Source organism: Chelonia mydas, chromosome 8 (assembly GCF_015237465.2).
Source record: "Chelonia mydas isolate rCheMyd1 chromosome 8, rCheMyd1.pri.v2, whole genome shotgun sequence".
Lineage (NCBI taxonomy): Eukaryota > Metazoa > Chordata > Testudines > Cheloniidae > Chelonia > Chelonia mydas.
The window spans coordinates 14,317,316-14,330,932 of NC_057854.1; the positions used below are offsets into that span (position 1 = coordinate 14,317,316).

Consider the following 13,617-nt stretch of genomic DNA (forward strand, 5'->3'; position numbering starts at 1 on the left):
GTCTCACACTCTCCCTTCAGTTCTTACTGAGCAGGTGTTTACGACTCAAAAGCCAACGGGCAAGCTCAGCAGAGAAGCCAAGAATTCAATGATCATGGAAACGGAGCTGAACTTTTACTTCTGCAGGAGACTCCTCCAGATCAGGGTTTGGGGTCACTGGCAGGGCAGCAGGGGGAAACTTGTGCTGTCACAGCCTGTGCTCTACCTGTTCTGGGGATACAAAGGACTTTGGTCTCCAGGGCTCTCTATCCAGCACCTTTAATGAGCACTAAATTCATTCAAGCGTGTTTACAGTGCAGCTCTGCTCACGGCTGTCGCCGGTTATGAAAGTGAGGATCAAGGAGAGTACATGGCCAGGGATGGTTTATTTCATCTTTATGGCCATTCTGGAGGCAAAAGGGGCCCCAGATCGATCCTCTTTTTCTCTTTCTTTTCACCTGTAGTAGCCCCACCGCCTGCTCAGGCAGTCCACCCAAGGCAGTGGGTGCAGAGAGATGCAGAAGCTGGGTCAGCTGCACCTGCTGGAGGGGATCAGATTGCTCCTGATACTACTGTAAAGAGCCACATCCCCAGGAGACTGGAGCAAACCCCACTCCCACCTACGGGGGAGAGAGCCGAGGGAACAGTAAATCTGTGCCATCCATCAGTGCTCAATGTGACAGTGCTGGGGAGAAACACTACCCAGCTGCAGCTCTACCCCTCCGCCTTCTCTTCCCTCCCACCCGGTGCTCTGCAATATTTTGAATGGGGGAGGAGTTCTACCCAGCCCCATGGTTATCAGAGCTGCTCTGGTTGTTTTGTTTGTGCAGGCGAGTGGGGGGCCTGGCTGTTTTAGGGGTGCTAGGAGGTGGAGAAGACTCACAGGGAGCACAGCACCTCCCTAATAACGGCTCTGGCTTCCAGCAGATTCCTGGAGTTCTGGTATGTGAGCCTCTTGCAGGCCACCCCTGCCTATACCGAAGTGGGAGAAATTCTGTGAGGGGAACCTAAGTCTTCCTTTCCCCTGACCAACCCACTTCCAGGGGACCTTCTGCCGGAAGGGGCAATATGACCGAATTGTAGGAATCTTACATCTTCCTCTCTGTTGGCCAGCCATGAGACGGTGACATGAATAACCACACACAGGGTCTGATCCATTGAAGGCTTTCCATTGGTTTTAATGGGCTTTGGAATGGGTCCTTAGCCCGAGCATTACCTATGGGTTTTGTGCATTAATCATTCACTGCACCTTACCATTCATGGTCTCTTTAATTGATGACACAGCTGTTTCTTATTCAAATTAATTTTTATTAAGTTTTTAAGTAATTTTCCTGTTTTCTACCGCCCCACCCCCAACTTGACTTGTCAAGGATAGCAACCGAGCAGCTAGAAAATGCAGTTTCCCTAAAGGGATCCACAAGGAGACCAAAATCCCCCATCACCATCAAGACACTGTAAGACCTGCCCTGCTTAACATAAAAGGGACTTTGTACTTTTCTGCTACGGCTTTATTAATGGTAGTGCTTAAAGTAATTACATAGTAAATGCAGTATCTCTCTGTAAGCTTGATCTGTAGAGCTGTATCTTGGTCTGAGGGCACAGGTTTTTACTTGTAAATGATCAATGGGATTGGTTAGCAGAAGTCACTGCACTGATACACATTTATGTGGTGTTTTAACAGATAGTTTGGTGAGGTTTAAGACATACCTAGTTGTGCCCACAGTGGGTTGTATGGATGAGTCTTGGCCAACATGTCCACACTCTGGGAGGAATGCTTTTCCAGGAAGATTTTTATAGGTGGCTGTCCATTTGGCATGACTGTCGGGACCCAGGCCAGGTGGTTAGTCAGAATTGCAGTCAGAAGGGCTGGTAAAAATCTGAAAATGAAACACTCAGTGTCACTTTTTCCAATGAGGCATTCATAGAACTAAAGCAACAGCAATTCTATAATCTAAAAGACGCAGGAATGCTAGCTTCCTAATAAGAACACAGAGACAGTAAAGACCACTCGGTCTGCTTGGATTTCTTTATGCATCAGGCTGGAAAAGAAAATGTACTGCCCAAGGTGAGAGGCATTTCTTGGAAGGAATATAAAATTAAAACTGTAGAACATTTCCATATTATGGGCATTTTAATTCCTCAGTTTAGCCATATTATGAGACTTCTATTCACCAATGATTCCATGCATAGCAAGCTGTTTATTGTAGCCATAGATTGTACTAAAAATCTCTGTGAAACCAAAAGATCTGGTGAATATATTTACTAATAGTACACAGAGTACCATACTGCCAACAGAACTAATTGTAAGTACAGTTTATTATTAGAAAACAGTAAACATATTATAGAATTTGCATCTAAAGGTAAAGGGTGGGTTTTAATTACGTTGACATTCCACTTTAGCAACTCTTTCACTGTCCAGTAGTTCTTAAGTATGATATCTTCTCAAAACACAAGTTATTGGGCTTTATTACAGGAGTAAATGGGATGAAATTCTATGACTTGTGTTATACAGGAAGTCAGATGAGAATATGATCTAAAGAAATTATCCATTTTGGTCTTAAAATCTGTGAATCTATGAAAAAGAACATCTCAGGAAGAAGGATCCTTTATAGTTACTATCAAACCCTGAAAACAGATAGACATTGTGCATAACAGTTATGCAATTTAAAAATGAGACAGTCACTTGCTTTCAAAAAATGCTCCAAGTTCTGTGGCATCAACACATAGCTCTGTGACTATCAGCCAGGAAAGGTGCATCTCTAACAGGCAAAAACAGTTTTCATTTGCCAAGTTAAAAAGTTGGGTGAAAAAGCTTTTTGAAAAACAGAACTAGTAGATTTAATGTAATGATATAACATGGTTATTGACACTGCACAGATACCAGCTTCACATTCAAATATAAATTGGGTAACAATCACTGGGAAGACTTTAAATAATCCCTTTGAAAGATGAGATCAAACCATTCTTCATCTGAAATAGGACTTTTACTATAGCAGATTTGAATTTATCATCAGTCATATGCTACTTTCACTCCATCAAGGCATGACAGAAAAACCTACAAAGCAACATACTTCATACGATAACCAAATTTTAAATTTGCATTTATACAGAAACACTACATTAAAGGATTTTAAAAGTCATCAAGGTGACACCTTGTTGTGTCTAAATATGGGAAGACAAAATTACATGCTTCTCTTCTTCCAAGCATTTTCTTTGTTTTTGTCCATTTGTATTTCAACCAAATTGTGTTTTTATATGCCTTTGTTTTGCAAAGATATTAAAGGTAAACTGAGTCATTCAGGACAGAGAGAGACCTTGTATCTTGCAAGTGTTGGAAGTGCTTTGTATGCTTATGGCACTCCAAACAAACAACAATCATGCATCTATAGCTAATCCAATCAGATGGGAAATTTAAAGTGTTAGTGGGTTACAGATTCTATCCCTATTCCCGGTGGCTCAGTAAGGTTAAACTGAGTTCAACAGAGCAGACCCCTTTGTTCTATTAAAGCATTATGAAAAGGTAAATTACTATTGTTTGAATTATTTTCTGAAGGGAGTATTCTGCACAGATTCCTGCTGCTGAACTGCACTGACAGTAATTTGAGAACTGTAAGTTGAGAACTGAACACTGAGTGGACATTTTACATTTAAAAAGTCTCACTTGTTGGGGGAGAGAGAAAGCGTACATGGAAGACACAAATAAGATGGATCTGGGGAGGTTCTGACCTACAAAGTGTTATCATTTTCCTGCAGTCAGCTGTTAGGCAGTCAACTGTTGGCAAATCTTAAAGGAGAAGCAGCACCTCATAGGGCTTCTGAGTTTCAGTGGCATTTTTGTTTGGATATTGTTTTTCCACACATTCTTTCCCACAGCAATGCTAACCAAAGGAGCTGCAGGAGGCCAGTGAGCTGGAGAAAGGGTTAATAACTCCACTTCTCCTACAGATATTTGCAGGGGGGTGACCAAGGACCTGGCATTCCAAGATTCCTCTTCAGACCAACAGGTGGTGATGGTTGGCCTGACTACAATTTCAGGTGCCCCTGCCAAAAATACCCCCCCACCTCCAGATCCCTCTGGGCCTGAGCAGAACAGAGTCTATTTAAATACAGTTTTGTAGATCTTAAAAACCCAAAGGCTTTAGTCTTCTCACTCTTGATTGCTGGCTGGAGAGAGTAAGGTGGAATAAATGAATGGAGCTTTGGAAATAAACTAGAAACCTACAGGTGTTGGGTTTGATTCTCCTTCCACACCAATGTGTATTAGGAGCATTTCTATTGAAAATAATGGAGTTACATCAATGTAAAACTGGTGTGACATACTGGAGAATCAGTCTCACAGACTTCATTGCTGCTAATACCCTCACTGAAGCATTTAAAGGACAACACCATCCCGCCCTATTTAAAACAAAAACCAAACCAAACCACACTAGAAAATATCTTAGAGTGTACAGTTCAGAATGACTGTGGGCTGAGGAGTTTAATCTTGGCCAAATGCTTCCATCCTGGTTGGAACTTATTTTGGGAAAAACATTTTAAACTCCCTCTACAAATCATCAGGGCTTTTCACATTCCACTGACGTCTGCTGGCACTCATACTGCTGCAAGAGATCCCTTACTTACAGGAGGTGGATGATGCTGCACGGTAATTGTGACCTTCCTGTCAGGGGGATAAGGATTGCGAAATTACCACTCAGAGGCAAAAGTAAAAGGCTCTGAGGAACAGCAGAGTCACATTTTCCTTTGCGGATGCCTGAGCTACACTGACCAGCTGCTGGATCTTCTCCTGTCCATTTCTTTGAGTTAAGAGCTGCTTTGCAGTTCTATTCTCTCTCAGACTTCACATATTTGTGCTTGCTTTAGGATTTCAGTGAAGCCACACTTTTTAATCTCCCATATTTATGCCTTGGAGGAAGAGGATGAAGAGAAGAGAAGACGAAAAAGTGACTCTATAAGATTCCACAGTTGAGTTAACCAAGAACTTTTTTATTCTGAATTCTTAGCACCCGCTTAACGCTTTATCCTTTCGGGACCCGTGGTGGGTTCTAATGTAGCACAAGTCCTCATTAATTCTTCATGAGGCCCTGGCTTTTTGTGGAAGCCAGGCTACTAACAATTTGTGATCAGACTCTGCCACCTGAGTGGCTCTTAATGAATTTCTGACCTTGTTCATTACAGCTCTCCTATTCACTGGTTTTGAAAGGTAGATTAATGCATTTCATAGGGGATGTTTTCCCTCCTCCCCTCATACACACATGGTCCCATCTCTGGTTTTCTATAGCCATCTTTTGAAGGCTTATTCTTGAGTTGGGATTTGATGAGATTGTGGGGAAAGAGTCATATAAGAAGAGACTTTTTGTGTCTTCCTCTTGTCTTGCAGACTAGAATGTTTGTGGACTTTCAGGGTACATCAACAATGTAAAAACAAAACCCCGCAACTGTGCGTCTCAGAGCCCAGGTCAACTGACTCGGGCTCGAGGGACTCCTGATACTGGGCTAAAAATAGCAGTGTAGACATTCAGGCTCGGGTTGGATTCCTAGCGTCTACACTGCTGTTTTTAGCCCCACAGCACAAGCCCTGCGAGTCTTCCTTTGCAGCATAGAAATACCCTTAGCTGCTGCTAGCTATTTCATCAGCCTTTGTCTATGTTAAACACTGACAGCACGAAAAAAAAACAAACAAACCCTAAACTAGACAACTTACTGATTTTTTGAGGCATTTTCCATTAAGAAAGTGAACTCCTTCATGAAGCGATGGCACAGCTGGTTCTTTTCTGGGATCCCTGACATCATGGTAAGCCAGACAGGTTCGCCAATACGTGGCATGGTATAGAGATTGCAAATAGTTGTTCTAAAAGAAATTTAAGAAGGAAAGGACATATGGGTAAAGAATTTATTATAATATTTAGTTCCAGTGGCTATTTATGTCAAATGTAAAATTTTTGTTATCAACTATTAGCCAAACTCAACAGAAACAAAGAACCTTTCACCAAATACACCAAATTCACATTTCCACTGTTGCAAATTAAAACACTAGAAAATCCTTCTCAAACTGATCTCAAACACAATAATGCACATTGTCAAGATTCAACAGGTTCCCTATTTAGAATGCAAAGGAAATGAAGGATTCCAGACAAATTATTGGTTTAGCATTCCTTTTTTTGTTTGTTTTAATACATTTCCTGCTTTTTAATATATGACATTCAAGCCACATAAATCCTTCCCAAGTCTGACTTATTTGGTGAATATGGCAATTTTGTGTGCGCATAATTTATGAAGTATTTTCATTCGCTGCTTAGTTTAGAATCGACAAATATCTCCACCAAATCCATAAGTGTATGGATTTGCAGAGAGACAGACCAGTTAATTCTTTACATGTAAATTTACTGCAGGTAATTACTGGACTGAAGGGTTACTGCATCTGTCCATACCTTTTTAGTCTCACAGAGGACAGTAAATATATGATTAGAACTTTGACTGTTTGCTAAAGCACCAGATTAAAATCTCAGATTATTGCCCAGTTTTCCTCCCCCATCCTGAGTTTTGTTTTAAGTACAGCACCATTAAACAAAATATTAAACCAGCAACATGCCAATGCTGTCAGCAACTTTGAAGAAGTCAAAGGAAATGCCTGACCACTTCAATTGGGTTTTCCCCAACTAAACAACTACTTTATCCCCCCCTCCTCTTCCCCCCCCCCCCCAAAAAAAAAAAAAAAAAGATTAACAAGTTTCTTTCATCTAACAAGACATGCACGTCTCAGTTCCTGGTAAATCATGCCTACTCAAATCTCTTGCTTATGATGGTGTTTTCCAAAAGATCAGTGTATCAGGCCCCAAACTTATCCTCTGCTCAGAACGGATACTTCTAGACCAGAAAACTGACGGTTATGCATGCCAGGAAGATGAACGCACTCAAGAAGCAGCTGCCAAAAAAGCTGAACCAATGAAGATTTAGTTGAAGATCTCTTGGAAGTGAAGAAGCTCTGGATGAGAGCGTCTGTGATGCAAGCCCACAGAAATATTCTAGTATGACAGCAGAATTCAAAGGCAGAAATTGCCCTCAGGCAATTGGGCTCTGCGAAAAGAAAGAAAAAACCAACCAAACAACCCCCCCCCCCAAAACAAACAAAAACACACAATGCCAGGAACCTCAGAGCAAATGGAAAATCTCTGAACACTGAACACAGCGGGCCTGTCAAAACTTCCAACATATTGTACAGTGTTCAGCAAAGCAGTCTGAGAAAAGGGGCGGAGGAGGGCTTTTTCTCTCTTTTTAAAAATGATTCGCTCTATTGATTTTCATTTTTAAAAACAAATTCTATCCGGTGTTAGTAACATTCAAAACTGTCCCTCTCTTCCTTGGCAAAATCTTACAGTAAGCGCTCGAGTCTCAGTTACTCCGTTCCTGCACTTGTGGCAGGAGAGAAGCGGGATGGGAGTTAGAGGGGAGGAACAAATGTGGCTTTAAAGCCACCTTTGTGCTCACCATATTCTCAGGCAGCCTACGTGGCCCTCAGAGTTAAGTTAGTGCCCCTAGGCTGCTGTAACTTACACTCTGCTTCTCATGGCTCCGTGTGGGCTCTGGGAAGCAGAGAACAGTGGTAGGACAGTATGCTGTGGCCATGGCTGCGTGCATGGCCTGGGGTGGTAGGGAGGGGAGTGTGTTTGTGCTGAGGCATCAGAGCTTGAAGGTCTCAGACAAAGTGCAGCTGCTTCAGTTCATTGGGGAGTTGATGCCTCCAGGGTAAATCGCCACACTTACGAGTTACGGCTAGAAATAGGATTATGAAAAGAGAGCCTCCCACCAGCCCTGATTCACAGCCCCTTCTCTTCAGTGGCCTTTACATCCCATTAGTCGAGTGGGAGAGATCCTGAGTATCAGACTGCATATGACAGAGCTAAAAAACTGGTGTCAGACTCTACATCGTGAGAGAGAGCAGACCTTAAAAAGCCAGAGGTAAATCTAAGAGCTCACAGGTAATAACCCCTCTGTGCTTCCGTGAGTGCAGACTAACACCAAATCAAGCTCCCTGCAGCTGTTCAGCTGGTTTCAAAGGAAAAAGAAACTATTTCTACACTAAAACCAAGATATTAAAATATTTGTTTTTGTTGAAAGGAGAGCTTGAGTCTTGTGACTTGTTATTTACTATTCTGGTAACCAAGGCTGCATCTGCAACTGATAGTGTTTCCTCAGAGACAGATCAGATTCCACTGGCCACCTGCCAGCAGGCATGTGACTGCAGTAAAGGGAACCTTCAATACCAGACATGTAAGTAATGGCACAGAAACCAAGGACAAGGATTAACTGCTTTGCAGCTCTGCAGATGGGGGTGGAAATCCCTCCTTTAAACTCAGAAATATTTTCCCAAACAAACGAACAAATATTCCTACTTTCATGGATCACCAGCCATGATCTGCAGCAAACACCGCATTTAACAGACCAGGCCCCTCCCCTTCGCTGTTCAGACCCAAACTTCCCCAATTCTGTATGCACATCAGCGCCTTAAAGTGACAAGTCAGGGAAAGTTCACTTCGTAAGAGAGACTCTTCCTGTGAACCTTAAAAATGGGTTACATTTAGAAATGCGTAGGGGAGTCTGAACTTTAGCCTAGAACTCGCAGACACTCTTGGTGTGGTGGGCGAGCAGACACGTCCCTGGCAGCGCAGGGAACCCTAAAGAAAATGTCATCTCTCATAATAGATTTCTCAGCTTTGAAAACATACACAAACACACACACAAAGCCGTCGGAGAGCTGTGCTGTGTGTTGCTGTGGGTGCAGAGAGCACACCCGGGCTGCTACCAGAAGACAAATAACCATAATGCTTATTAAGAATGCAACTGTACTCCTTTGGAGGTAGCTCTGCCTACTGGTTAGAGCACAAGACTCTAGGACTCTTTTCCCTGCTCTACACTCACTGTGACACCTTTGGAAAATTCTTTCACTCTTGTAGCAATATAGGAACCCCACTGGGAGAGGCACTGCACAAAGTCAGATCAAAAAGATGGTCCATGCCCCAAAGGACTTCTCCCCGTGCCTCAGATTCTCAATGGGGGTAATAATACCTCAGAGAGGTGTTGCAAGGTTTACTTCATTGCTGTATGTAAAGCATTTTGAGGTTCTTGAAGGCAAAGTGTTATTAAAATACTATTTTATGATGAGAAAAATCTTAAAAATGCTCAGAGTATTTTTCTTTTATGTTAAAATAATTTTGCTGGCTTGCAAAATTCATTAACACTTACACTTTCCCTCCCCCACTCCATTTTATTTTCCTCTATAAAATGGGCATTTTCTTTAGACATGAAAAATATTACACTCAGAATGCAGGATTTTGGATTAGGAGCATGTCTGTTCTTTTTTGTCACCATACCTTCTGCTGCTCTGGGACAGCCCATGCAATATGCAAGACTCATGCACCTTGCTGAGTTATGCATAATGCAAGGGACCATACTGCACCATCAATTTTTAAGCAGAACTCTCCACTGACGTCAGTAATGTAATCTGCTTAAATATCACTGGTATGAAATAGGCCTAAGTCTGGTGCAAGCATGTTACAAGAGGTGTTTCCCTTGTTATGTTTTTAATGTTTCCTCAGCTATCTGCATATTTACCACACCCGGAGATGCCACATGGATATTATTCAAATGCATAATCAGCACTATTAATGCACTCTGTTGGCTTGGCCCTTAGGGTTTTGAGAGCATCTGAACGTGTATGCAAGCACAGTAGCTTACTTTACAAAGCACGTGTCTGCGTATCTGAGATCTGAAGACAGCCTTCAGCCTGCGAGTCCAGTGTTAACAGCTAAATCCATTAGTAGTTTAAACAATTTTAAAAATGTTTTAAAGTGAATAACAGTTCAAGGTAGATCTAGAGTTTGATGCTGGACTTGCACCATATTTATTAATATCAACAATTTGCAGCAGGAAAAAAATTTCAGTCTGGGCCATTCATGGAAACAGCTTCCCCTCTCGGAGTATGAGGTAAGAGGAGCAAACCAGGGCACAATTTCTTCTTTACTTAGATTGTAAGGTCTCTGGGGCAGGGACTGTCTATTTGTTCTGTATTTGTACAGCACCAAGCACAACAGGTGGGAGCCCTAGTTGTTCTATCATAGCACCCGAGGTCCTGTCTACAAATCATAAATAAGAACATGTGCAGGCAGGTAAATGTAGAAAATCTAGAGGGCCGGATCCTCTCCTGCGTTAGAGCAGCTTGACGCTGCCATACCAGCACAAGGCTGACCTAAAGCCATCTGTTCCAGCCACAAGAGGATCTTCCCTGCATAGGGGTATCTTTGGATGGTAGCAGGTCTTGCATTCCTACCATTCCCAGCAGCCAGTGCAGAAGTGTGTGGCTCAGGAAAGTTATACATCCTAGTGATTCATGGGCTGCTGTCAGAGCCACACAGGGCCAGAGGCAGTTGGTGCCCATTAGATTTAAAGTCTAGCTTGGTCTGTATCTTTAACATACAGCATATAAAAATCTGACCATTACTTAAAAAAAAAAAGAAAGAAACCCAGAACCAAACTAACTTCATGGTAAATCTCTGTATCTTGGAAAGTCACAAGGCAGGGCCTCTGTTCAAAGTGTCCCTCGGGAATCCCCATTTGCGTGGCCAAGAATGATCAAGGATTGACTAGATGTCCCGTGGGAAAGGAGGAAAGACAGCGAGATGCAGCATTATGCTACTTACTGCAGAATTAAGCTCACAGAGAAAGGCTGAAGGGCGGGGGGACGTGGGGAAGGGGAATTCAGGAAAAACAAGGCAGGTCCCAGAATCTGACAATGGACGCTGCCTGAGCACATGGTGAGAAGAATAATCCCCTCAGGATTCCCCTTCCTACCTGCAGCCCAGAACAGATTTTTGTGGTTGGCAAGGAGAGGGCCACGGGTGGACCATCCTCATGTTCACTTTACCTCAGAGAAGTACATGAATTAATCTTTCAACTCCTTGGTGGTAAAGCAGGGAGCCCCACTCTCAGCAGATATAAATTAACGTTGTGCCATTGACTTCAGTGAAGCTATGCTGATTTATACCAGCTGAAGATCGAGTCAAGGATGTCGTATTCTCGTTGTTAGCAAGGACATATACTAACAATGCCATCACTATGGGGCTAATGGTGGGGTTAACATCACACACACACACACGAATTTGCTGAATAATGCAGAAATCAAAGTGCCTATCCAGAAGATATTCCATTTAACCCCAAATAGATTTCTGAACTCAATAATCCAGATGTTGATATTTAGATGCACCTCTTTTGGTACAAACACTTTACTTATAAAAAACCAAACCAAAAGCAAGTGTTTTTCTGTTCCATAACAACATTTTTTATAGTACACAAGTTACAATATAGCACTACTATCCTACACAGCACAGAGAAATAAGGTTCTAGAAGGCAACCAAAAGCCGCAAAGGGGCATTTGTAGCGTACATTCCTATTCACATACTTAGTTAAAATATAAAATCATCCAAACGAAGGCTGCAGCCCCAGGAAATCCATATTGGATTTAATTCACCCAATTACGCTGCAATGGAACAATATTTACAGCATCATGGAAACGCTGCATAAAACGAGTAGTACACATACGTGTCCATTGAGGGTTACGCAATCAATGTGTCATGTGAATGATCACATTTGACAATACTTTAAAGCCTCAGAAAACAAGCCTGTCAATCTTGCCCTATAATGTGCATTTTCACCCTACAAGTATGCAGACGAGAACCTTCAACTTCTCTATTCAAACTGTGCACGTCGTCTACACTTCAGCTACAGCACAACCAAACAGAACTTATTTAGAGGGGAAGAACCCATGGGTGAATTTCTTCTGTGCTGTGCCTTGCAGAAGCACAGCACAGAACTTGAATGCTAAGGGAGGGAGCCTAAGGGCGCTTCAAGCCACCTTTGAACCTGCCAAGTCTCCCGATGCCAGGCTGCTCCTAGAAATAGCCCCCAGGACAGCATATGCAGGCCAGGTGGTGCTGGAAAGACTCACAGTGGTGTGTATTACAGGCCTGTCCCTCCATCCTGGACAGACAGTCGACAGACTAAAGCAAATGCATGAAGAACTGAGGATTTGGCTCATTATGAGATGAGAGATGTTTGGAAAATAGAACTGTGCTACGTTTGCCGTTAAATATCACATAATCCATGGCTATTCAGTAACACGACTGTAATTCTGCTGACTGAAACTAAACTGAAAAGTCATTTTTTTCAGATGAATGGTCCCGCAGGATCTTTCACTGCTAAGAAAAACACCCTGTGAGTGGAAAGCAAAAGGTTAGCTACTTTTTTACAATATAATGTTGCCTTCTACAGGGCTTGTTAAATGTAGTTCTGGTCTCTCTCTTTTTAGGGGCATCCTGCCATTCCTACTTAAGTGATGACAAATCACTAGAAACAGATGGATTCCCTTTTTCTTTGCCCCTCCATCCCCCATGCTACCTGAATTACTGAAGGAAAATGCCAGTGATGTACTCATCTGTGTCATTTCTCAACAGAACTGAATAGATGCTAGGTTTTGATATTGCCCCTCTCCTTTGTGCAGGCGTCAGAAGAAAAGCTTAGACGTTTTTTGAAAGATGCTCCTCCCCTCCAACAAACTACCTATGAGCAATAACTATGGTTCCCCTCAGAGATCTGAGAGGGGGAAAGGTTACGTTCTATTCACAGATTAGGAAAAGATGAACTAGAACATTGCTTCTCAACCAGTGGGTCGTGACCTGCAGGGTATACCATGAAAGGCAATCAGAGGGGATGTGAGACATTGAAAACTTTATTACAGTGTAAAGCAAAGAAAGTCTCACTCACCTGTTCCCCACACAGCTCTGCCCTTTCATGGTCATGTACTCTCTGACATCCTCTCAAAAACATACACCCAGGTAAATTATACAGGCTTTGCAATGGTAGCATTGATACAGTTTTCACCCTGACTTTTACAGTCAGGGTAAGTGGGTCAGCACTCATTTTTTACTTTGAATAAGAGGTTGCCAATCTGAAAGGGTTGAGAAACACTGCACTACAAAGGATCTGGAAGAACTCAAGCACATTAAAAGACACAGCAATAAAAGCTTTAAGACTAAATACTCACCTGAATTCATTTAGGGCGTCTACAATTCTGTTATATGCCAAGCTCCGTTGACTGGCATCAGCTGATCTACGGCTCATTTTCATAGCCTTGAAAACAATCATTAAACAGATAAACGAACGCCAGACATGGCAACAGAGGTAAAGAAAATGGAAAACAAAGTCATGTGTCTGGCTTTATCTTTTATGCAACCAGTCAGGCAAATAACATTTTTTTTAAACATGATAAATGATGGTACATTGCTAATTTTCATACGTAGGGAGAGTTTTATGTGTTTGCAGCCTCTTTCTCTTCCGCACTTTCAGTGATGAAAGCCAGAAAAGGGTTCAGAGGTTTCATATAGTCACTGCTAAAGCATTTCCTAGAAGAGGGATTTGAGACGAATTTATATGTAAAACTGTTCATTCTTAGAAAATCTGATAAGATTAGGAATCAGCAAAAAACAAAAATACTAGAGTTATTTAGAGCCCATACAAGCCCACTGAAGGATCCTGAACCTGCAATGCAATCCACTAGAGTAGACTCTTGTATAGCTGAGGAAAGGAGGC

The 13,617-nt window shown here is 42.3% G+C and overlaps 1 protein-coding gene across 6 annotated transcripts in view; it reads right to left on the reverse strand.

The window, feature by feature from the left end:
* The window catches only part of FNIP1 (folliculin interacting protein 1), a 118,077-nt gene that overhangs the window by 36,298 nt on the left and 68,162 nt on the right, over positions 1–13,617 (reverse strand). For all 6 annotated transcript variants that reach the window (XR_006283458.1, XM_043521422.1, XM_007053561.4 and 3 more), the window contains 3 exons: positions 13,073–13,158; positions 5,681–5,827; positions 1,687–1,856 (listed from right to left, as the gene is read on the reverse strand). Coding sequence is in view for 5 of the 6 variants with exons in the window: in XM_043521422.1 (XP_043377357.1) it covers positions 1,687–1,856; positions 5,681–5,827; positions 13,073–13,158 (403 nt within the window). In the remaining variant the exon portion in view is untranslated. The remainder of the gene's footprint in view (positions 1–1,686; positions 1,857–5,680; positions 5,828–13,072; positions 13,159–13,617) is intronic.